This window comes from Numenius arquata, chromosome Z, assembly GCF_964106895.1.
Source record: "Numenius arquata chromosome Z, bNumArq3.hap1.1, whole genome shotgun sequence".
NCBI lineage: Eukaryota > Metazoa > Chordata > Aves > Charadriiformes > Scolopacidae > Numenius > Numenius arquata.
Window position 1 is genome coordinate 36,413,129 of NC_133616.1, and position 24,882 is coordinate 36,438,010.

Here is a 24,882-nt window from a genome sequence, read left to right on the forward strand (position 1 = left end):
AAGATCACCCATGACATTATGTTGGAGTCCAGGGTATAGGCTAGATGCAGAAAAGGAAAAAAAAAAAAAAGGGAAAGGGGGAATTAACTAAATCTGATTTTTATGGCTCAAGTGGTTTCATTAAATTAGAGTGCTGTGTGCTACTGTTCATTAATGAACTTGTGCCATATGCTTTAACTGTTCTGGTCAATAGCTGATAAAGAAAGCCTTGTGTTTAAAAAAAATGGATAAAAATATCTTTGTGATGGGCTTTTATCAAAGGACTTACTTTGAATTCAGTAACTACTACTGAGGCAATATGGCTCGCAATTTGCGACCCAAAGGTAGTCATACATTATTGGAATACAGCCTACTGCGCTTCACATTACACAGATGTGAAGGCCTGATTATAGCTGCTTCATAATTAACAGTGATCCGATTTGTTTTGTGGCATAAATGGTGCATGTGTAGAACATTAGCCATGGCACTCTCATTCAAATTCAACTCAAGGGCTCAGCGGCAGGCGGGTCACGAGCTTCAGGGAGTAGAAGCACAAGCTCCTCCATATGTTCTTGCTGCATCTTACTATGGCTATGAGTGCAAGATAAGTTCCCCAAAGAACCTAATCGTGTTCTGTAATTACAGCGCGGCTTTCTGCTGGCTAGAAATGAGGGAGAAGCTAAAACACTCCCTCATCAGATAATTTGTAAATTACTTTACATGGCGGATGCCTAACTCAGTTGGTTTTCAACTGCTGAAATTATAAATAATTGTAACAGATGTGGCAATATGGCTGGCCTCCAATAAATGAGGCCCTTGATAATTTGGCCGACCCTTTGACAGGCCAATTTAATAAAATGTGAACAAAATCTTCTTGCTAATAATTTATCATCCCTTTTCCCAATAGAATAAATTTAATTACCCTAGCAGTTAACAAGGTCACACCCAGATGCCAAACTCGGCTACAGTTTTGATAATGCAATCAGGAATTGAGAGGTGATGACAGCGTTGTTGTTTTTTTCATTACCTGGCTTCACATAAACACAGGTGGCGTAGCTTTCTTGTCAGTTTTTAATAATTACAGGCTATTATGGAATGCATAGTTAGCAGATTGAAAACCACACTTTAGTGAATTTGTTTGAGTATGATTGAGGTTCTAATGTACAGAGATGATAATGCATAACAAGCACAGTCCCTAGTTTACACCATTAGTGCACAGGTTTGATTTTTACTTGTGATAATAGTGTAATAGTTCAGCAGACAGCAAAGTTGCTTTTTTTGGAGCAGTCTCACCATCAGATGCAGGTTTATGTTTTTTGCTTTCAAGTACTGAATCTGTAACACAGAAAAATATGCTTTTTTAAACCTATCTACTCACTTCCAGTATGCCAGTATATGTTTTAAAATATCTTAAAATCTTTGAAGAAATACTGTCTACATTTGGTGTAGTTAGCCAAGTAAAACCTTCCAGTAACTAATTAATGAGCTTTTTAAAAACTAAAATACCCTAATAAGATGCCCGAAAAGTTCTTAAAAAAAAAAAAAAAAGCCATTATACTTGCAACTTTTAAGTGACAGTTGTAAAGTATTGCTTCCAAGAGTTTAAAGGTACAAAATATTTGAACCAGCAATTACTTGGGCTTCTGTAGTGTTACATTCTATTTCTAATGTTTATTAATTGCAATGCATTAGAGCACATAGTACCGATGTTTTCAACTTTCCTGGATCTTTGCTGCTGTTCTTACCAATTTTATGAAAAAACCGCCTAGTTTAGTGTGTACTTGCAACTAAAAAGTCACTGCTCCAACAAATGCATGGGGAAATGAGTTTAACAAAAAAGGCTTAATGAAATTCAGCCTTAGCTTGAGACTTTCTGTGATGATTCTTCTAAACCACAAAAATTTTTTCTTATCTTATAATTACATATTTTTCCCAATAATTTGGAACATTAATTTTATAACAGGAAGTCTAGTTACCCTCATGAATAAAATAAATCATTCATACCTGGTTACCTGGTTTGGAGAACCTTTCTAGTGTGGTGGCTGCATGGTCTTCATAAAGGGATTGCATTGTTCTGTCTCCTCCCTCCTCTTCTCTATTAGATGACCAGAGTGCTTTTTTTCATATGATATAAATCGTGTATTTTGGAGGATGCCAAACATAAATGTTACAAGAGTGCTTGGGTGGTAGAAAACCTTTTACTGGCTTTTAGCCCCTTTTGGGAACTCATGAGAACACATGAGATCAAGGTCCAGGCTGGGTAAGTTGCTCTGCGACAGTTAGTTACTGGTGGCCATCCTAGAAGTATGTACAGTAAATAGAGACAAGGCTGTGACAATCAGATTTCCAAGCCGTAAAAAGAAGCAGCTTGTAAAGGATGCTGAGGTGAGCATTGGTTCTGGCTTAGCTGCTCAGCTATCTGACTCAGTAACAGAATAAGAGGAAACCTGGGAAGTGATTTTTACTTCTCCTATATAAACTGCTTCTGGATGTTTCCTGCATCATGGCTTTGTATGGCATATGGCACTGGATTCCTGGAGTATGACAGGAAGAAAACTTTGGGGTATGGGTCATGGGCCAGTTGGTTGCTATAGGGCACAAATGCTGTTTCCTAACTCAGATATTCTGCTAAAGGTGTACATGTTTTCTCTAGTCTGAGCTGTGTGTGCAAACTTTGTTGTGTTGCTGAGAGAAAAGATATTTTAGCAACTGTGTTCCTATTAGCCCGTTTGTGGTTGAAGCTGGGTGAGCTTTTTCTGTCTCCTCCTAGGTGGTGATTTTGGTACTGTGCAGTTAGTGTTAGCACAGCTTTGTCCTGAGGAAGCTGAGGGGGAAGCAGGAGTACACATAAGGCTGTGTTATTAGTTCTGAAGCTCTTAGATACCTATTCCCTTGATACCTGCTCTCTTTTGTCAGTTTAGGAAAGTCATGCAGAATAGAAGTATGGTGGAGCACAGCTGTATTTTCTCCATATTGTTTGGTACTGTTTGTGATCTCTGACAACAGTGACATTGAAAAAGTGGCATTGAATTTCCTTCTCGAAGTACAGTGTGGATGGTTCCCCTAGTGGTACAGCTTTGTGGCAAAGATGGTACTTATGCTTCATCTTGATTAATGCATCCAGAAAACATCAGCTGTGTCTTACTTTGAAAAGACATGTAAGCATAAGAGGAGAGAGTGATCTGCTTGGTAGAAATAAATATTTTCTACATTGTATTTGTTGTTTAAAACATAAATAAGCCTCTGACGTTTATTTGGAATATGTTTTGCATGTTAAATTGAGTTTTAGTATGAAAAAATAATGTATCTGTTGTGATAAAGTAGCATATGATATAAGCTGCTTTTGCTAAGTGGAAGAAGGAAAACATTATCCTGTTAAGCTAGACTTAGTAATGCAGGTGGAATCTAATCCAAGATGCTTAAACCTGAGAGAAAGCCTTCGTTTGCTGCACTTAATGTGTAGGTAGATAGACCATGAGGAATGTCAATGTTATGTGTACATTGAAACGATCATCTCATGGGAATGTTGGCTTTAGACATAGGATTCAGAATACACTTTAGGTAGTGAACCTTTATGGAAGTTTTTGTTGAGGTGGGTTACTATTTCAGTTCATAAAATCAAAAATCTGTGATGACAATTCTGAGACAGAAGCTGTGGAAGAACCTGGTGCTGCCTCTTAGCATGTAACACCTTTTATTTTTCTGGATTGCAGATTTCTGATCATTAGTATGAAACTTGCCTACATTCTTCATACAGAGCTTGAATATTGAATGTTTTCTGAAGTCTTGAAATACAATATTGTGCTTTTTTTTTCTGATGTAGGATTTTTAAATCAGAGCTCCATTACAGTCCAAATTATTTGCCATTTTGGCCCTATTAATTGTAATATTTCCCTCGGTTCTTAGATTAGAAATAATAGTTCAGATGTAAAGCTAGAAAGTGAAAAGCCAAGAAAAGTTTACATTTCTTTCTGAGGATCTGATAAAATTGCACTTCCTTCTTCATGCATAAATCTTGGAACTCTAGGTTTTTCAGAGAGTCATATTTTTTTACAGAAGGAATTGAGTTCTCATAACAGCCAAATCTTTTCACTAAATAGTTCGGTTTTGGTGATTTTTTTGCTCTTAACCAAGGATACCTGGAACATAAAAGTGTAGTAATATAAAGTTAAATAGACATGAATCTGAAAAAAAAGACCAGAAAGAGATTTCATCCAGCTCTCTGTGTTTGGAAGATCTCTTTTCTTGTCTTAAAAATTGATGTTTAAAAACTAGCTTGATAGTTGAGTAAACAAAGTCTTCTAGGCTAGGAAATGTAGAATAATATTTACCAAATAGTGAAGAATATGTTAAAATATCAGAACAATATACTCACCACTTCTTAAACTGGAGCCCATTGATAGGCAAAACTTCAATTTTTAAAGGGATCTCTTCAGGTTAAATCTGGGTTCTTAGAATTCGTGAAAGTGATAAACTCCACACTCTTACTTAAAAAACTGAGCAGGTTTTGAGGATACTGTAGACCCAAATTATATAACAAGGTCTGTAATGGTAACAGTGATCTGCTGAATATTTTGAGGGTAAAAATATAGGCATTTTGCAGATATAAGTTAAGAACTAAGACTTGTTTTGTTTGGTTTAGTTTTCCAAGAAATACATGTGTATGCGTATGCACAAAGACTGTTGTAAGAGTTTTATTGGAAAATATGCTTTTGCAGAATTTTAATTTGAAGTAAGTATCACTGCATGGCAGTAATTTCTAGAGATCTCTTTTGGGAGAAAAGAATAGGGAAAAAAAAACCCAAACAAATGAAGAACACTGTTCATATATTGGTCCTATTAAAGTCATTAGCAGAACTTCATTGACATAAAAGAGCAAGGATTTGATATGATCTGTGACTCTTAAATGTATTTACATTTCAAAACACTCTGCACTTCATTTTTGAAAGAAGAAATTAAAAAGTAGTGATACAGTAAGAAGCTAATTGTTAGCTAAATTTTATGTAATTCTCATGGTTTAAAAGTCAGCAACATTTAACACTTGTAGACTTTTTTAAAGTAGCGATAATATGAATTAAAATGATTGTAACAGATTGAAGCTGTTGATTCTTTTTTTTAGTTACTAATGTAATTGTACAATTTATGTTACACGTAGCAGTCTTTTTTTGCATACAGCTGAGAAATCAATGGAATGGGAGAAGTTGGTAGGTGGGGTTCACTTTCTTAATAAAAAAGAATAAAGGTCAAGTAAAAAAAAGTAATTTTTTTTTTAAATTTAAGTATAAATTTAAAAAAAATTTTAACTGCAGCTCCCTTATCTACTGGCACTGTTTCTGTCTTCTAAATTTTGTTGGATTTTTTTTTTCCTTTTTATGTAGTGCTAAGATTTTGGTCTAATGAACAAAAAGCCCAGCTCTCTTTTAAATGTTCTTTTCAATTCATGGGCTTGTCTACTACTCTTTTTTCTATTTTCTTTTTTTGTTTTCCTCTGTGTAGAGTTTTCTTTTAGTTATAAATTGGCCTTTTGCTGATCATAGATGGAAATGACATCTGTTTGCAACTACATATGGCCTAAAGTATGCAAAATGAGTAACAAATTATTTAAGGAAGAGTCAGCAAAAGCATGGGCAACTTTGACAACTTTCCTGTACTTGTCTGCTGTATAAGGAGTTGCACTTGGTATTTCTAATTTGGGATTTATTTGTAGAAGGTGTGAGCTTATAATACACTTTCTGAAAAGCTTCATATTCTGCATAGAAAAAGATAAAATGGCTATGCCCATTAATCTGTTCCTGTCAAATACTAAGTTTACTAGAGTGTTTGCTTGATTGATTTTAATCAACTTGGGACCATCTCATTTCTTGATTGGCATTAATTTGGAGATGTTTTTGGTTTGCTTAACCTTTTTTACACTATCTTTTCTGATTTTTGTCGGTATACTGATTTGTTTTACTTGGGGCATCCCAGTAATTGAGAGAGTAGGAACAAGTGATAATTGTACCAAATTCTTTCCTCTCTATTGAAATGAGTATTTGTCTTAAGGATATGCTCAAACAGTTGCAAGGAAGTAACATTGTCAGAAAAGTACGTGTAAAATAAAACTTCTAGTCAGTCTTGAAAAAGTTGTCTCCTGGATCAGACTTTGTTGATTGAAGACTTTACTGTTTCCTAGCTGCTTGTCATTGCTGTCAGAGCACTGCTGGCAATACGGGTTTCATGAGTTTTCCCTAATCAGTGCAATACAAAGTCAGCTGGGTCAGCTCACACCACTTGCATGGACTTTTTAAACTAACCTGCCCTTTTATTTATGCAATGGATTAGGGAGGGGAGGAGCTTTGTGCCATCCCTTCTTTCAGGAATAGTGTGGGATGCTAACCTCTAGCACTCTAACCTCTGGATGCATTGAACATCTGGGAATTATGTTATCTTTGTCTGGCACAGCTGTTGCAAGGTGAATGTCTGTCCCCAGCCTTTAAACACTGTGGAGGATGTCTGTAAAATATTTTGTCAAGAAATTTTGACAGCATGGGAGAGAAAATATGCCATACTTGCTGCAGAAGAAACATCTGTATAAAACAACCATTGTTAAGACTATAAATTTGGATTTGGAAAATATGGTGGTGGTGTTGTGAAAATGTTTAGTGAACACTTTGGGGTCTGGTTTTGATTATGCATTCATGAGTCATTTACAGAAGCAGAATTATTTACACCTATCACACATTCCTATGATATTGGTAATGTGTTTCTTTAGACATTTTTATCTAAATGGTCTGTTATGTTTCTGATTTTTTGTTACTAATGTAATTTACCTGTACTATCATTTTCTAGGTATTTCAACAGCCTTCTTTAAGTGAGCTGGAGTGTCTTATTACGATGCAAAAATCTGAAATCGAGCTTTTACAGGAAAAATTGAAAAAAGCAAGTCTTAACATAGAGCATAATATGTACGCTACTCTGGAAAGCAACAGTATAATGACTGGAAGAAAGCACGAGGTAGGGTAGCTTTACTGTCTTGTGTATTTGTGTCTAAGTCAGGCTGGTAAAGCCAAACATTTTGCTCAAGGGTCCAGATAATAATTTTAATATCTGTTGATGCTGCTTATAATTCTGGAAGCTTGTTTGAATGGTTCTTGTTTTTATCTGCCAAAGACTTGTTAAAATAGCTGTTGGGAGTAGAAGGTTTTACCTTATTAAATACTGAATAAGGGATTCTTAATTAAATGAAATATTGAAGAATAAATTCTTCGTAGGTTTGTTAAAATGAATATTTATCACGTCTTTTGTGGTGTTTATCGGGATGACCATCTTTCCCTGGAAGGAAAATGAGAAGAATATAAATGGTTGTTACTATGATTTTATAAATGAAAAAGATTTTTTTTTCAAATTCTTGATATTTAAGGTATGATGTAGTAATTTTTCTATGACAAATGACAACAATTTCCTTTTGAAGTTTATGATTTCAACTTTTCATTACTCCGTGTAGTGCTGGACTGCCTCTTTCATGATGACTTGCTGTTAAATTTGGGCACCGGCTAACCGTTAACAGCTATGAACTATAGCTAATGAAGTAGATCCATAAATAATTCTATGGCTTAAATTGATTTTTGTAATTAGCCAAAGTCATGATGTTTTTCAGTGTATTCAGCCTCTTCCTCATCTAAAATTATTTTTTTTCTTGTGGTAGTATAGAATATGGGAAACATGGAAGATTTTCGTAGCAAGGAAGAAGATAGGAACATGCTTCTGTGCGGTATAAATAGTCTACAAAGGTGGCCTATCCTTGGTTTTCCTTCCTTGGAAATCTCCTTTTTTTTCCACATTTGGTATCTCTTAACATTTCCATTGAAAACTGTATGGCTTGTTCTTTCTCGTTATTGTGCGCTGTATGCTATTTTGGAGAAAAGACATATTTTAGAACATTTGTTTAAGAACATGTGGTGGTGCCTTTGTGAAAATGAAATACGGAAGGACAAAATGTTGCACAGGCAGTGTAGAGTGAAGAACAGAAGGTGAGAAACAGTCCTGCAAACACCAAGGTCAGAGAAAACGGAGAGGAAGAAGGTGCTTCAAGTGCCAGAGTAGGTATTTCCCTGCAGCGCATGGAGAGGACCACCATGGAGCAGATGTCCACAGTACAGCTTGTGGAGGAGCCACACTACACCAAAGCACATGAATATTCCTTCATGGAACCTGCAGTATGTGGAAAAGAGTCCATGCTGGAACAGGTTCTTCTAACAGTGTTCTTCTGACAGGAACTGTGACTCTAGAGCAGTTTTATCCTGAAGGAATCCATCCTGCTTAGAGGTCCCACGCTGGAGCAGGGGAAAAAGTGTGGGAAGGAAAGAGGGACTGAGAGGAGCTGTTATGGACTGACTGTAAAACCCCCTATCTCCTTACACTGCTCAGCAGGAGTTAGAGGAGTCAAGAGTGATGAAGTCGAGCCTGGGAAGCAGAGTAGGGGAGAAGGTTTTAGTTTAATATTTTCTGTATTTCTTACTACCCAAATGTATCTTAAGTGGCAATAATTTAAATATTTTGCCCTAACTTGAGCCTGCCCATGATGGTGAATGATACGCAGTTTCCATTTCTTTATCTCAGCCCATGAGCTCTTTGTTCCTATCCCTGTTTTGGTGAAGAAAGAGAGGGAGTGAGCAGTTGGGTGGGTCTTTGATCCTTTGCCAACGTTAACCCACCACAATATTTACCAATCTTATTTACTCAGAGTAATGTGAATGAGAGTATTGTGTTTGTCATGAACTGATCACTGCATTAGGAATAAGGCAACTACACTTCCTTTAGTAAAACTAAATACAAATTTTTAAATCCTGTTGGAGAGAGTATTTTCCTCTTTTGATATGTAGATCCTAGTCATGATTTTTCCATACTCAGGGTTGTTTGATATGTGCACTTTTTCACGTGTTCACGCACTACACTTTTTAAAATAGAAACTTCTGGGAACTAAATTGACAGGCTACAAATCACAGAATCACGCAGAATGGTAGGGGTTGGATGGGACCTTTGGAGATCAACTAGTCCAACCCCTCTGCCAAAGCAGGTTCAACTAGAGCAGGTTGGACAAGAATGCATCCAGGCAGGTTTTGAATGTCTCCAGAGAAGGAGACTCTACAAGCTGTCTGGGCAGCCTGTCCCAGTGCTCTGGCACCCTCAAAGTAAATAAGTTTTTCCTTATGTTCACTTGGAATTTCCTGTATGCCTATTGCCTTTTGTCCTGTCACTGGACACCACCGAAAGTTTGGCCTCATCGTCTTGATGCTAGCCCTTTAGATATTTATAAGCATTGATGAGATCCCCTCTCAGTCTTCTTCAGGCTAAACAGACGCAAGTCTCTCAGCCTTTCCTCATAAGAGAGATGCTCTATTCCCTTGATCATCTTTGTAGCCCTCTGCTGGGCTCTCTCCAGTAGTTTCTTGTCTTTCTTGAACTGGGGAGCCCAGAACTGGACACAATACTCCAGATGGGGTTCATCTGGGCAGACTAGAGGGGTATAATGATCTCCCTTGACCTGTTGGCCATGCTCTTTTTAATGACCCAGGATAGCATTGGCCTTCTTGGCCACAAGGGTACATTGATGACTCTTGGTCAGCTTGTCCACTAGGACTCCCAGGTCCCTGCAGAGCTGATTTCCAACAGGTCAACCTCTAACCTGTACTGGTGGCATGGGGTTATTCTTTCCTAGCTGCAGGACCCTACACTTGCTCTTGTTGAACTTCATTAGGTTCCTCTCCACCCAACGCTCTAGCCTGTCCAGGTCTCGCTGTATGGCTGCACAGCCTTCTGGTGTGTCATCCACTCCTCCCAGTTTTGTATCATCAGCAAACTTGCTGAGGGTATACTCAGTCCCCTCATCCAGGTTATTGGATGAATATGTTGAACAAGACCGAACCCAGTACTGACTCCTGGGGAGCATCACTAGTTACAGGCCTCCACCTGAACTGTGCACCACTGATTGCAACCCTCTGAGCTCTGCCATTCAGCCAGTTCTCAATCCACCTCATTGTTCACTCATCTAACCCACATTTCCTAAGCTTACCTGTAAGGATTTTGTGGGAGACAGTGTCAGAAGCCTTGCTGAAGTCAAGGTAGACAATGTCCACTGCTCTCCTTTCATTTACACAGCCAGTGATGTCATCATAGAAGGCTATCAGATTTGCCAAGGATGATTTCCCCTTGGTGAATCCATGTTGACCCCTCCCAATATATTCCTTTTCCTCTACATGCTTAGAGATGACATTCAGGATGAGCTGTTCCATCACTTTACCAGGGTTGAAAGTGAGACTGACTGGTCTGTTGTTTCCTGCATCGCCCTCCTTGCCTTTTTTGAAGACTGGAGTGACACTGGCTTTTGGCAAATCCTTTGTATTTAGGAAAGACGGTAAGGAAAATTGTAGAAACATTCCAACTTCAGAATCACAAAATATGCATATAAAATAGAAACAGTAGTCCTGCTGTCTTTACTGATTCTCCCCTTGCAAAGAAATATCTTCCCGTTACTGTGTTATTCAGTCTTTTATGCAAAGGTATTAATGACAGAAGTTATTAGCACGTGATTTGACAGGAAGAATATCTTGGATATACAATTCTTGTTTTACAGTGGTGATCCTTTTGGCTTCACAAAGACTTTGTTGTGTTAACCCTTCATCCCTACTTATATGCATTCCCAAGGTACGAGGAATGAATAAGTATGGGATCACTTCTGATCAGAATGACACTGCCTTGATGACTTTCTGCTCTAAAAAGGTGATGATTTTGAAAGAAGAAATAACTGGGAAGGTGTTAAAAAGAAGGGCCTGAGACAAAACAGAAACTTGCCACTAGTGTGAATTGGGATGTGTGGCAACATGACTGTATGGTTCCATTTATGTTTGGTTATGCAGAATCCAATGATATAAATATACCTATAGGCTAGTGTTGTTTTTGTGAATTGCAGAAATTCAAATCCATTGCCTACAGGAATACAGAGTAATACAAACAACTTATTCTGCAAGACAGATGATGTGGTGGTTAAAAGCTTTGTTAAATGTGCGTGCGTGGTATCATTTTTCTTGATTTTTTTAACTGTACTTAGATGCAACTCATAGTCTAGTCTCTGTGGAAAGTGGTATAACTGAGTGCTGTTTTGTATTAATTCAGTTGTTTGATCTTCCTAGAGCTCTTTTTGGAGCTTAACCTTTGTAAGTTTGTGAGCTATGTATGACTTCTGTTACCTAGTTAAACTGCCATCTGTATGTCTGCTGTAGCGCAGTAGCACAGCCCTTTTTTTTTTTCTATAGCTAAATGTTCCCATTGCATGATGCATGGGAGTTATACTTGGCTTTTATTGATATACATTCTATAGCATTCTTCTAAGTCTATGATGTCAAGATATTAAAAGGCATGAGTTAACTTGCAGTACTGATAAAGTTCCTGTGGAAACATAGTGAATCAGAATTTGCCGGTTTTCCTCTCCAAAAAACCCCACCTGTTTCTGTTTCTTCAACTGATAAAAAGCACTAAGATTTCTGCCCTCTGTCTTCAGTGCTGTATCATGGCAGATGTAGATCTGATTTGTGTGTAAAGAAAAGTTCTCCAAGACATTTCAGTAAGACTCCCGGCTTCCCTTGTTTCCCTTGTGTTTTTTGACTTGTTTTGGGACTCTCTTCAACTCAAAACCTGTTAAATTCAAGAACATGACTATTTCCAGCTTTTTCACATGGTGTCTTTCATGCTGCAGACAGGTAACAGAAGGTTGCTTCAAAAGAGGCATCTTTTCTTTCTTTCTGTTCCTGTACCTCTGTTAACAGTTAATGTGTGTCCCACCCACTTAACAGCTACTTCTTTACATTAAATCTTCTGTCACAAAGTTTCATATCTATTAATATTACAAAGCTTGATTATTTCTGGTTTTCCGCTACTTGGTTTAGTCTTTTGCAAACATATTTTAGGGCCATTTGATGAAAAATCTTCTGTTGTTACCCTTTACTGACTTGGATTTTTGCTTAGGACTTTTTCTTACTCCTAAACATTTAGGAAACATTTAAAACATTACAATTTGTGTATATATTTAATACAGGTATGTCTAAATTTACTGTAGAATTTGAGGACTGAATTAAAAATTAAATGCTTAAACCTGGCAGAAGCAGCACCAAAGTTTGCAGTTGTGAGAACAGTATTACAGATGCCATCTTCAAAATTGACTTTTGCAGCAGCTCCAGACAATCAAATGACAGTGTATTTTACTAGACAGTCTCTTCTGTCTTGGTAGGAAAATTAAACTGTTTGCCTTCTTAGCAGAGATTGCCTTCAAACTACCTATGTGCAGCTCTAAAGCCCAGACTCAGCTCCTTCTCTCCAAAGACCTCTAGTCTGATCACTAAATGGGTAAAAACATATTCAAACAATAAAATGTTTCTCAATGCATATCACTAATACCACCACTTCTCACAGGGAATTATTTCCATGTTGATGAGTAGCTAGAATTTTTCTCTTAATTTTTTCCATACCTTGTCCCTGTCAAAAAGATTCACAATCCCAGGTAGCTATATATAAAGACTCTGTGTGTGTGTATAAATACATGTATATATATTTGTGTGTATATATATCTAAAACCTGTTGTGTACTCATTCTATCTGCTCACCTTTGATTAAAGCAGCATATATTTTTCTGTCGTTCTTTTTTTTTTTTTTTTTTCTTCATTCCTCCATAGAGTCTCCCTACTTAGTTATTCTTAGCAGTCTGGTGCTGGTTGGTCCACTTTTTTTCCCTTGTTGTCCTTCTCTTTGGCAACAAATGCAGTGCTTTAACCTTTTATTCCTGATTTCAGAGAAATCAGGTATTCTCCATGTGTTCTCTATACAAACATGAAGTTTAACTTAATTTCTTGAAAAATGATGCATTCTGGATTTTTAGGAAAAATAGTATGGGTATGCAGTAATTAGAAAATTTGGAAGATTGGGGGTTTGCTTAAGTTCTTGGTTTTATTCAAGAAATCTGAGATTTTGAAGATGAATATATTTTTTTCATATGTTGGTCTTGGGATGTTCTGCTGCAGACACCTGAAAGGGATCAAATTGGTTTTGTGCAATGTTAAAATCTTTACTGATTAATATCAGCATCTATTAACTGAAGTAAACTTTTGGATATCTCTACCAGAATTATTAGGAAAAAAAATTTGAATCAGTAATCATATTATTTCAGAGAGATCTACTCTAATCATTACAATGTTACACTGATAATACAAACCCATACATTTGGAAATACTATTTTCAATGTTCATTAAAACTTTCTTATATTCTGTTATATAAAGGAACTGTCTGGAACATAAAAATATGTCCATTTGGCATTCAGATTTTAAATATACTGAAATTCTTTCCAGATGTTAGTTTTGTTTTGGGGGGCAGGGGTGGGTTTCTTGTGTTTGGTTTGGTTTTAGTTTTTGTGTGGGTTTTTTTTAATCTTATTCAGGTACATTTCAGAAGCAAAAGAAAACTAAAATCAAATGACAAGAACACCTTGGCAATATTTAAATTCTTAAATATGTGATTTTTTTTTTTTTTTTGTCAGTTTTGGAAACCCAGACAATTTCAAGTAAAAGTGTGGTATTCAGTGTCTTGTAAACATTTTATACTGGAAGGTAATGGTCAAAGAAAATAATGCCAGTTGCTAATTAAGATTGTCTTTAAGATTAAATTAATTTAATGGAATAATAAAAATGTTGAAATATGTAGTACTCAAAAAGACTTTATCCTGATTTCTTTTTGTTGTAAATCAGATATTTTACAGTGAAAATGGCAGCATGCAACAACAATAATCACAATTGATCTTAAGTTTTTGTTTGACTTTATGTATTTATGTAATAGTATTTTACCTTTTGGGTATTAAGTGTGTGTTAATATTTGTCTGTCCTTATACAAAGTTATTCAGAAAATCAGAAAGTCTAATTTGATGAGGTCTTTCTTTCTTTGCCATAAGGACATATGACATAGAATGAACAAGAAAGCTGCCCAGTTTAAGTGTTACTTTTGCATATTCTTTCTCCAGATTGCTATATGAAGCTGTACATAATATAAACACATATTCTTGTCTCTAGTTAGTCACATTATAGTTAATGACCATATGGTCATTATGGTATAAGATCTACTGTCTGTTGTATTTATATTCCTCAAGCATATTGTTCCTTCAACTTCACAGTGTGTTAAACTATTTCAAAGGGAAAAAAATCCTTTCCCTCTTGTTTCTGGTTGTCCTATCAAGTGTAACCTTGGACCCTTATAGAGCAATTAGACCAGCCTCTATCCCCTCCTTTGTAATGAGGTTTCTTGCATTTCTGAGTCTATAACCCTTTAGTCTTCCCTAATGGGACATCATTATTCTGAAAGAAACAATGTAAATGTAAATGAATATTCTCATTAACGAGTCACAGAGAAACCTTTAGTGGTAGCGCTGTGGTAATTCTGCTTGTTATTTCTCTGGTATTCCATGCAGATTTTTTTTTTTTATAATTCATTATTAGTATTCAAAATTACTTCTTCTTTAATTCTGCATGTCTTTCATAATCCGGTGTTCCAACTAGTTCAACCATGTCCTTGTTTTATTCTCCAGGAACCACCTGTGAAACGTTCAAGGTCTCTGTCCCCAAAGAGCTCTTTTAGAGAGTCAGAGGAGCTAAGGAAGCTTAAAATAGCTGAAAGGAAGATTGAAAACTTAGAGAAGACACTACAGCTAAAGGTGAACATTAAAAAAAAATAAAAATCCTGTAGCTATAAGCTTGCATAGATAAAGATATACCAAAATAAACAGACATTTTAAAAATGCGAAATGCACATATCGTTATGTACTGTAAGCGTGTTAGCATAAGAGAGCAGTCTCTATTAGTTTGCCTTTTTCCTTTACTGCTAGGAATCTAGTGGTACTCCTGCAGTCCTACGGAAGCCTAATTTGATCTGTCATCAGTAATACATGGTTGTTAAATACATTCTCAAAATTTGTGTCCAAGAATATATATTTCAAGAAATTAATGTGTTCATATAGAAATAAAGTGAAGCAGAAAATACAAAGAAAATTTTTTTGTACAGTGAAGCCGGTATTTTCAATTGCTGAAGTCAATTACTTGGAACAGATTTACCCCTTGTACTCGTAGAAGTTATGGCTCAGAAGTTGTTGTTGTTCTAACAAATACTGTAAAAAAAAACCCTAACACCCAGCCCTCCCCCCCAACCTCCCCAAACCTTGGTATAAAAGCTTAATTGAGCATGTATTACAATTTCCCATTTTATTTCCATTTTATAGATTTTTGTTGGGGGGTTTTGTGGTTTGTTTTTTTACTTCAAAAATAGTACCTTTTGAATGACCTATTGATTTTGAATTGCACCTCAGAATGCAAAGCTCAACCCCTGAGTCATATTTTCTTAAACAGTTACATTTTGTACTCTGCTCTTCTCCTTCCCGTGTTCCTCTCTCCTTTCTTTATCTTTCTTACGTTTCTTGAGAGTTACGGAATTTGAAAGATATTTTCAGTATATGTAGCCTAAAGCAGAACTGGTTATATAGAACATGCTGTGATAAATGTCGGGTAAGTGAAAAAATTTGGGGACCCCTGCAAACATAATCCTGAGCTCCTACCTCATGCAAAAGGACGCTCACGCATGATAGGTCAATTTTAGAAAAAACTTGTATGGGAATTCTATTTTAGCACAAATGCAAAAGTTCATCGCCCTGTATACTTAAGAGATTTTAATGTAGTGCTTTAACACACGTAGATCATATGGGCAGGAAAGATGGTTTAAACTTCAAATTCAGTCTTACAGGCCATCTGGCTCCTTTTTCCTGGGAGTCAGAAGATTAATTTTGTTTTGTTTTTTTCTCTATGTTGAGAAATCTAGGGTATATCCTACCAGCTCTACCTGAGAACTGGCTTTTGTCAGGCCTCCTGTTTATTACTCTTAGTTGGCCTGTCACTGATGCTACAGATTATTCTGGCATTGTGAACTGCAGCTGCTCCGCCCTTGGCAGCAAAGCTCACACATCTCTGTGTGGTTGTCGTCTTAAATGGTAGGACGTTCCACAATTCTTTGTGTTTTCTTCAGGAAAGAGGAGTGAAGAGAAGCACTCTGTTTTTCTAAGAAGATACAGAAGAGAGGGGACTGTTACTCCCTCCACATGACCTCATAACATAATATTTACCATTCTCCATACTGCCCTTGTAGTTTCTTCTGTTTCATCTTTAAGCATAATTTAGGGATCTGTGCAGCTTTATTATGTTGCAAGTGTGGGATCTCTATTTATCACAGCTGTTCATCCATGAGGTCTTTAGGGGCTAAGTCTTGTATCTCCCCTTGAAACTGAATATATGAACTCCTTGCATTTTCTCTAGGAAACCTACTTGGCTTCTTTAGCAGAATGCTTTAATTGGTTGAAAGGAAGCTGTAGAGGCCTAGGTCAAGGTATTAAAACAGTGTTGTGGTGCTACAGTCAGAATTCAATGAGGCTATTGCCAGCATGACAGGGAAATCAGCTGTCATAACATTAACATCAGAATAATTCTGTTGTTATTCTATGATTTCTTGATATTAAACTCCTCTCAGGCATTGCTTCCAACAAAGAATAATGCATGTGATCAAGATTTTTGAAACTGACACTTGCATTATTGTCTCCTCAAGCAAAGTGTTGACTATATGATTACTTGAAATATACTTGCTCAGAAAAAATGCTTGCTCTGTCAATAAACATATTGATGATACATATCCTGAAGATGAAGTTGTGACTTTATCCATCAGTCCTTCTAAAAAATTGATAACAATTTAAAAAAAAGATGAACAGCTTTATTTATGGGGTTTTCAGGAACACGAGTATTTGATGCCCTTGGCAGTATTACAAAGGAACACAAAAGGGCAAGGTCCCATTCATAGGATTTTCCAGTTCTCCTCAGCTGACTCACTTCTGTCCAAGGAAAGTTGGGTCTTACTTTGTCTAACTGGGTCTAACTTGTCTTTATTGCTAATATCAGTAGCGTAATCATGTAAATTCAGTGTGTCAATAGTTTTGGTACAGAATCGGCTTAATTTCTGCACTCCAGGACATACGAAAAAGTAATAGAGCATGCCTGATTGCACCTGGGCTTAAAGAAGAGAATGTCAAAGTAAATAAGAAATCCTTGTTCAAACTTTGAATACCAAATAACTTTGAATAACAAGTTATCAAACTGGTAGGTAGAATGGTCCAAAGCATAAGTACATCAGTCTACTGTTGGTCTTTAAGAAGTGGGTAGGAGTTTGCTTGCCAAGAGTTAGATACTTGGTACAAACTAGGGATATGTTCATTTCTCCCATATTATGTTTCCAGAATGGTGATCCCTGCTGTATCCTGGAGGAGGTATTCCTGGCTGTAACTGGAAAGTTTTCAAAACCAATAGATCTTTCAGTTGATTTTTCTCATCCTTTTTGTTTGAAGAGAATTAGAACTTGAATACCTAGATCAGCCTTTAGGGCCACCTTAGTAATTATTTATGTGACTGATGTATTTAGGTTAGATTTTATATATGGTCCTGTTCCATGTACAGTGTTCAGGTGCCAAAAATATATTAATATTTTGTCTTTTCCACATATCTACTCATGGAAAAAACTATTTTTGTAATGGTCAGGTTCCTCACTTCTTGTCAACCTGAGTAGTCAAAGAATGGAATGAGTATATTTTTTTAATTTCATTTTAGTTCAATTTTTACTGTAACAGTAGTGGTTACAGGTAAATTTCAACAAAATTTTGAAGTAGTGATTAGAATATTCTGTCTTGTCTGAGCTGCCTGCAAATAATAAAATAGTTTTTTCACAGGCAGTTGGGTTCTTCCTCTTGCAGGTTGGACTTTGGCTTTTTTGTCTTTTGTTGTCACATGGAAAGTACTATAGAATGACAGTGAAGAGCTGGAGAATAACCTGGAGATCCAGCACTGCTAGAGGTGGTTGTTCTGTCCCATTTCTGCCAATATACAGAAAACTGTATACAAGATATCTTGGTTATTAAAAAATATAACGTAATTCAATCAGAGATGGAACTAACTGAGATATGGAAATGACAGTGTAAATTCAAAGTTCTGAAGTGCTTAATAATTCAATAAAAGAGTGATTAGGACAGTTAATTGTCTAATTTCTATTTCTGTGAGAGCAGAGCAACTGATAAGGGAATAACTGTAACGGGATGGATAATGGAACAGATAAGCAATAATGAAAAACGTAGATTCATAAATAGGAAAGGCCAAATTCTACCCTTGGTTGCATTCCTGAAAGAGCATTTACACTAATAAACTTCTGAGGATTTATGCTGAAGGTATTTTCCAGTACCTTGCCAGACGTGATCAGTTTTCGCTAGCAATATCAAACAATCTCCGAACAATGATTTCATTAAATTCTCTTGAAAACAAAGCATCTATCATTGGATTCTTATAAAAATTTCCTGTTGTAGTGTCAAGCAAAGCTTGGTAATAGTCTCTATATCCTTTATCATTAATTTATCTTGCTATTTGTGTGATTGTTTTTAATATCATTGTAGTATTTATATAAGCCACTTAAAACCAGTCAAAAGTACTTTTTAAGCAGTTCTAATTTTATAAACGTATCAGGTTTAGAGATTGTTTCAGAAAAAAACCCAACAACGCTTTGGGAAAGTTTTTAATGGTAAGATCACTTTGGTACCTGCTTCTATTCCTAAACCTGCTTTTTTGTTTCACTTCCAGAAGACTTCTGGAATTTTATATATATAGTAGCATCTGAAGTTTTAGCTGGTATCTTCCAGATATGTTTATGCAACATGTTTATGAAAGCTGGGCTACGTTTTAGAAGCCAAACTTAGTCTAGGTACTTTGTAGTTAGCACTACTGTAGAAACCCTTGCCATGTTTCTGTAGTGGGATTTCATTTTCATTGCTTGAAGCTCCGACTATTGGTGTATCTTATTTATTGACTAATGCTGAAAAGCTCTCCTTGCATATAAGGAGTAAATACATGCAAATAAAGTCTTGTGTTTTGCTTAGAGATTAAGGAACGTGCTCTGTAGTTGCTCTACAAGCAGACCTCCTATTGAACTGGAAATGAAGCACTCAGGGCAAATTTTACTACAGGATAATGTCTGGTGAATTCTTTACTTCTCCGTGCCAGAATTTGACTTGCTTTGTACTGTGGAATGACTCCTTCTTAATGTTCATTTTTTTCAGAGCACAGTATTGTCACTTAGAAAAATATTTTTGAAAGTGCATGATGTTATCATGCAAGTAGTATAAATCAAGGTATTTCTTTTCATTCTGTTATAAGAGAGTACATTTTTTGGTATTGGTTATATAAAAACTATTGCAAAATTTGTTTTTATTTCTTGTTTCTTACATAACTAGAGGACAAAGCCTGGGTGCTGCAGGTTTATATATATTTGCAGAAATAAATCAACATACGAGGAAATCATGAAGCCATTTAAATTTACATTTTTTTTATGTGGACTTCAGTGTGACCATGGTTTCCCTAGAAAATACATAGATTGGTTTTCCATGGGGGAGAAAACCCCAAAACATATCCTTTGGAGAAAAAGTCAGTGCCAATAATCCTTTTTCAGTCTATGTAATTTTAGGTGTAGTAGGCCAATGCATTCACAAGATGAAAACTGACATTTTGATAGTAAATTTCTTAAAAGTTCTCAGCAGCATGAAAAATATATTTAAGCAAATTTTGCCAAATTTGCAAATTTTGCTAAAGTAGCAATAAGAAAAATTTGACCTCAGGGATTGTTATTCCTAATCCTTCCATTTAGATTTCTGAGGCTCTTAATAGTTACTTAAACAGAACTTTTGTTTCGTGTGTTCTGTGTGAAAGTCTAACATTTTGCCCAACTCAAAAAACAAATTTTGTTTTTCTGGTGCTATATAGACTCGAGAAACTGATGAGCTAAGAGCAGCCCATGAAAAACGTGAAGAGAGGCTGCAGATGTTACAGACCAACTACAGAGCACTAAAAGAGCAATTAAAGCTGTGGGAAGAGGGTGATAGCAGGTAAGTTACATAGCTCATTAAAAACACTTCCCTTACACAAGTAATCTGAACAGAAGTATTAGATAGGTATATAGGCATTCAAAAGAGAATTTGATTTGAAGGAAGAAGCTACTATGTGGTGATCAAGACTTTATCCTTTGTTAAAGCAGAATTCACGGCACATGTCTGTATGAGAAAAATTACAGTTGAAACCAAGAGTAAAATGTATTGAGCTGACACCTTGACCTATTTTATTTAGGATCTCATTGTGAGCCTGAGTACTGGACAAAGGTCTGCTAGGGCTGCTTATTTATGCTTGTCTAATTCCCCAGTCGATTAATTTGTTGACTGTGTACGTTTTTAATTTTCTATTATAGAACAATTGCTCCTTATGTTTCAAATAGTTTTTAAAAATAATTTTATTCATTAAAAATATAGAAATAACGGCCCCTCTAACATTTAATGATTCAAACATTAACTGAAGCTAATCCTAAAATCCCATTCTTAGTAGGGAAAAAAAAAGTGTATGAGCATGAAGAGCAGGGTGGTTTTCATCTGTTAAATGATTGTAAAATCAATTATTTCTGATCATTCTATAGAAATGTTGTGGCAATATATCTTTATTAATGGAAAGAAGAAAGACTCTACTACATCAAAATTTCAACAGTGGATATTCTACATATAATTCTCCCTTAAATTCTATAAAGAACAGTGAAAATTTTATGCAGAAATCTATTTTTTTTAAAATTCTTTAGCAGAAAGTTAGAATTTTTGGTAAACAGACACATTTCAAGCTATGAAGACATTTCTTATCACTTCAGTTATCAGACACTGCTGATGTATGGGTTTTCAGAACCCGTGCTTTTTCAAGAAAGTAATTACTTTTACAAATTACTTTTTCAAGAAAGTAATTTGAGCAAGTCCTTACGTCCTGGTGGCTTTAGAAGAACTTCAGCATGCCCCTACAGCTTAATGAACACAGATGTGTTTTACTAAAAATAATTGCTTTGTAACTGGAGCAATACTGACCAGAACGCAGTGCTTGACAGAAATTCTGTAACTTGCTGTGACTGAAAAGGGAGTCACAGATATTGCTACAAAACTGGTAGCCGTTCATAGAGCCCAGGGTGACATAAAGTGTCCTACTGTGGATGATGAACTGTCCCTCATATATAAGTAATGCTTTGGTCTATCTGAGTAGATTAGCATTGCTTTATAATACTATGGCATTTACTTAAGAGTGGTTTATCTTTTAAAAAGAAAAAAATGTATGGATGAAAATAATGGTAAAGTACAAATCTGCTACAGGCATTGGTAGCACAGAAAGATTTTTTGGAAATATCAAAGTATAAATAATGAATAGATTTGTTTAAATTAGAATGGTAAGGTTTTCCTTATTTAGGAAAAACATGGATGATTTTATCTTCTACCTCACCGTTTTAAATTCAGTGCAAGCTGGAAATGAAACCTACTGGATGATAGTAACTTTATGCAATGAAATTTTTTGATTCTGTGTCTAAAGCTAAGTAGGCATTCATGGTCCACTGAGAAACCAAGGCTGAAAAGATACAAACATTCAACCTAGATAGAGACAGTAAAATCAAACTTGATAATATGGTGAAGCACTGAGTTAAAAAAAAAAAAGGAAGAAAAGAAGAGAGAGACAAAAGCAACTTTCTGTTCCTGTTTAAAATAAATGAGATCAACTTGTGTCCTGACAGGAATGTATTTGAGAAAGGTAGGTATTGGGGAAAATTTAATACTAAATCTTCATTTGTTTAGCTGATCTTTTCATCTTCAATTAAGATGAGCTGAAAGTGACAGGGATTTGGTAATTTTTGTCATCAGAACAGAATTGTATGAAGCCGTCATACTAAAAGAGCTTTGTTTTTCCTTTTAATATACTTAAACAAAGGAAAGTAGCCAAGACACAAATAAAAACAGTCTGTAAATGCTTATACCTTAGTGTTATTTTGATATCTCAAAAAGCTTTATATTGCTGGTGTAATCCAAATTGTACATTAAGAACTCAGGATCAGGTACTTACATGGCACTTCTGATCCTCTTTAAGTGATGGAGGACCCTATTCTTTCTTATTCTTAATAGACTAGAATCTGTTATCGAGATAGCAGCTGATGGGACCTAATCCACCTGTCAGTGTACATACAACTTCCACTGACATACGTGACTGCAAAGATGATGGGAGCCTTCTGAGGCTACCACATTCTCTGAGAGCTTATGTCTCTGCCCAGTAGGAATTTAGATTGCAGAGAGTTTTAAATTCATTTTGTGAAGGATTTTTTTAATACATTTTTTATCTTTTGTATTATTAAAATACATAAAAAAATTGTAATGAAAAAAATCTGTGAAATACTTTAATTTTCTTTTTCTGTTCTTCTAAATTCAGTATGCTTTTTCTTGATGCCTCATCCATAGATAGCTTATTCTTTCATGAGACTGTAGATCAACAGTTTGATTTAGAGCGGGCGTTAGTGCAACTTCCAGATTGGTTTGCAGGGGCATTAGGGGAACTGATGACTCTCCCATTTTTTTGCAAGAGATTGTGTGATGGTTTCACCTTCTGCTTTCTTATACCAGTATTGTAAGGAATGTTGACAGAATGACTGTGGGTGACACTGCTCTGCCACGTGTCGGTTGAGAGTCATGGTGCCATTCTAGCACGGTATCTGTCTGAAACTACATAATTGAACTTCTCTATAATACCACATATAAAGTTTCATGTCTCACAGAATATTTACATCATAGGAGATTTATGTGCAGTAGATGCCGCAGTTTAAAATTTGTATTTTCTGAAAGCAAGGATGCTTTTATTCTTGTGGTCCTAAGACACGTAGATACTTGAAATCGAACAACCTCTTTTTACTCGTAAACAGGATTGAAAGCAGTAAAAGCAGATACCAGCATGCAGACCCCTGTCAGCTTTATCAAGAATATTCTGATGCTGTGTGGAACGAACTGGCTTTTTTCAAAAGGGAACACAAAAAGCTGTTGATTGAAAAGTGAGTTCTTTTCTTAAATGGTGTTTATATAAAGAAACAGTCTGCTGTTTTTTCTGATGGCAGTGCTTTGCAAGCCACATAAGAGGAATTCCTTGTAAAATTCCAAGATAAAACCATCTTCTACCAAAAGCAGAAAAGGAAAACATCAGCTCTTTTTTTTTTTTTCCCTTTTTTTTTCTTTCCCTCTTAAATCAGTGACAAGTTACAAGTTTGCTAGCACTAACAGAAACTGTATTCCATGATCTAGGGATTGTGTTAATTAATGTGGCTCTCATCTGTTGGAGGTGTCGCTCTTCATTAGCCTGTATTTTACACACTGCCGTGCTTCATTTTTGGAATGAGGTGGTGAGGGGATAACCTAGCCAGCCATCCTTGTTTGATCTCTGTGATACATACGCAATGCAGAATGCCTCAGCTCTCTTGGTTCCCTGCCCTGTCCTGCTAATCCCAGCTGAGCTCATTATGGTGTAGCCTTGCTGCTACTCCTGGAGCCAGAGCTGTCCAAGCTAATTACTGGTAGCAGCAGAGCTGCCTGTTAAGGGTCTGGTGTGGATCTGCTAACATGGTCCTTGGTAGTGACCTGCAAAAAGCACGAGGGAGTTGCTCTCTTTCTTGCCGTGCACAGCCTGTCCTTTGGGTTTAGTGCTGATCCCTTCACACAGCTCTTTTAGCTGTAGTAAGTGTAAAACTTGGTGAAGGAAACTCTTACTTTAGAAAACATACAGTTTGCTGCTTTGATCTCATAATTCATAGGCTATTATACTCAGCCAGGCAAAGTAAGAAAATGTCCTTTTATACTAGACAAAAGGAAGTTGGTATGGTATAATTAGCCCTTTGCTGCTATTTAACACTTTCTGTAAGTCAAGTTGATTTTTTTTTTTTTATTTAAGAATCAAGACATCATAGAAACTTTTATTCAGACTTTGTTTTTGTCAGCATTAAAGAAATTGTGTTTTCCCAATGGGTCACAATGTAAACTGATTTTGTGGAGATACCATGAAGGCTGCTATCACAGAATTTCAAGAGCAGCAAATTGTTTTGTAGAATGTAAGTCCTTGTGTTGCCCATAAGCAGGTTTAGTGTATTATTGCCAGTAGCTGTGTTGCATGAGGTATTCTTATATCTACCAGTTACAATTATGTGCCTGTTCTTCTACTTCATTGTCACATCTTTGTTTGCTGTTTTGAAACTATCACAACAAATTACCACATGTACTACTTCTGTTTATTTTGATTTTTATGCAGGAAAAAGCACTTTCTTGCTATACATGTAATTGCAATTGTAATTCTCCTTCCATCACTAATCAACACATGCACCACAGGCAACAGTAACTCAGGAGCAATAACATGAGCCTCTCCTTTTCACACACAGCCATGAAAGAGAGATTGCTTATGCATTGTGTACACCCTGAAGGTTGGTACAGTTGGACTGTTTTTCTAAAGCTCCTGTGCAGTCACCTTTATGGGGAATGCTTACATCTGGTACGTTGCACATCAGTGGCCTTGACTAGATTGTGGTGAAGTGGCATGAGCAAACAGTTGAGCTCTTTGAAATATTGAACTTTTAAGTAAAAATGAGTTCTTAGGATTCTGCATACTATAGAGTAAGAAGCCGGTGCACCATTGTAGTCATTAAGGTGAACACCTTTTGTTGGGTTTAGGTGCTTTTTACTCCTTATGGGCAATGTAGTTTATTCTTAGTTGAAGTAAGGAATTAATGAATATATAACTCCTGTGTTTTTTTATATGTCTTCAACATCTGTCTCTAATAATGGCTAGAAATACTAAATTTGGTGTACTTTTTAGATCTGTAGGTAGGGATTCTTTATATTGCATATATTCTTTCTTAAGCTCTGTGGATAAAGGACATGATCTATAGAGTTGTA

The 24,882-nt window shown here is 36.1% G+C and overlaps 1 protein-coding gene across 1 annotated transcript in view; it reads left to right on the forward strand.

Moving 5' to 3' along the window:
- Positions 1–24,882, forward strand: part of CNTLN (centlein) — a 208,818-nt gene that overhangs the window by 84,305 nt on the left and 99,631 nt on the right. Inside the window, exons 9-12 of the mRNA XM_074166843.1 lie at positions 6,808–6,972; positions 14,578–14,703; positions 19,877–19,998; positions 22,872–22,997. Of these exons, the coding sequence (XP_074022944.1) occupies positions 6,808–6,972; positions 14,578–14,703; positions 19,877–19,998; positions 22,872–22,997 (539 nt within the window). The remainder of the gene's footprint in view (positions 1–6,807; positions 6,973–14,577; positions 14,704–19,876; positions 19,999–22,871; positions 22,998–24,882) is intronic.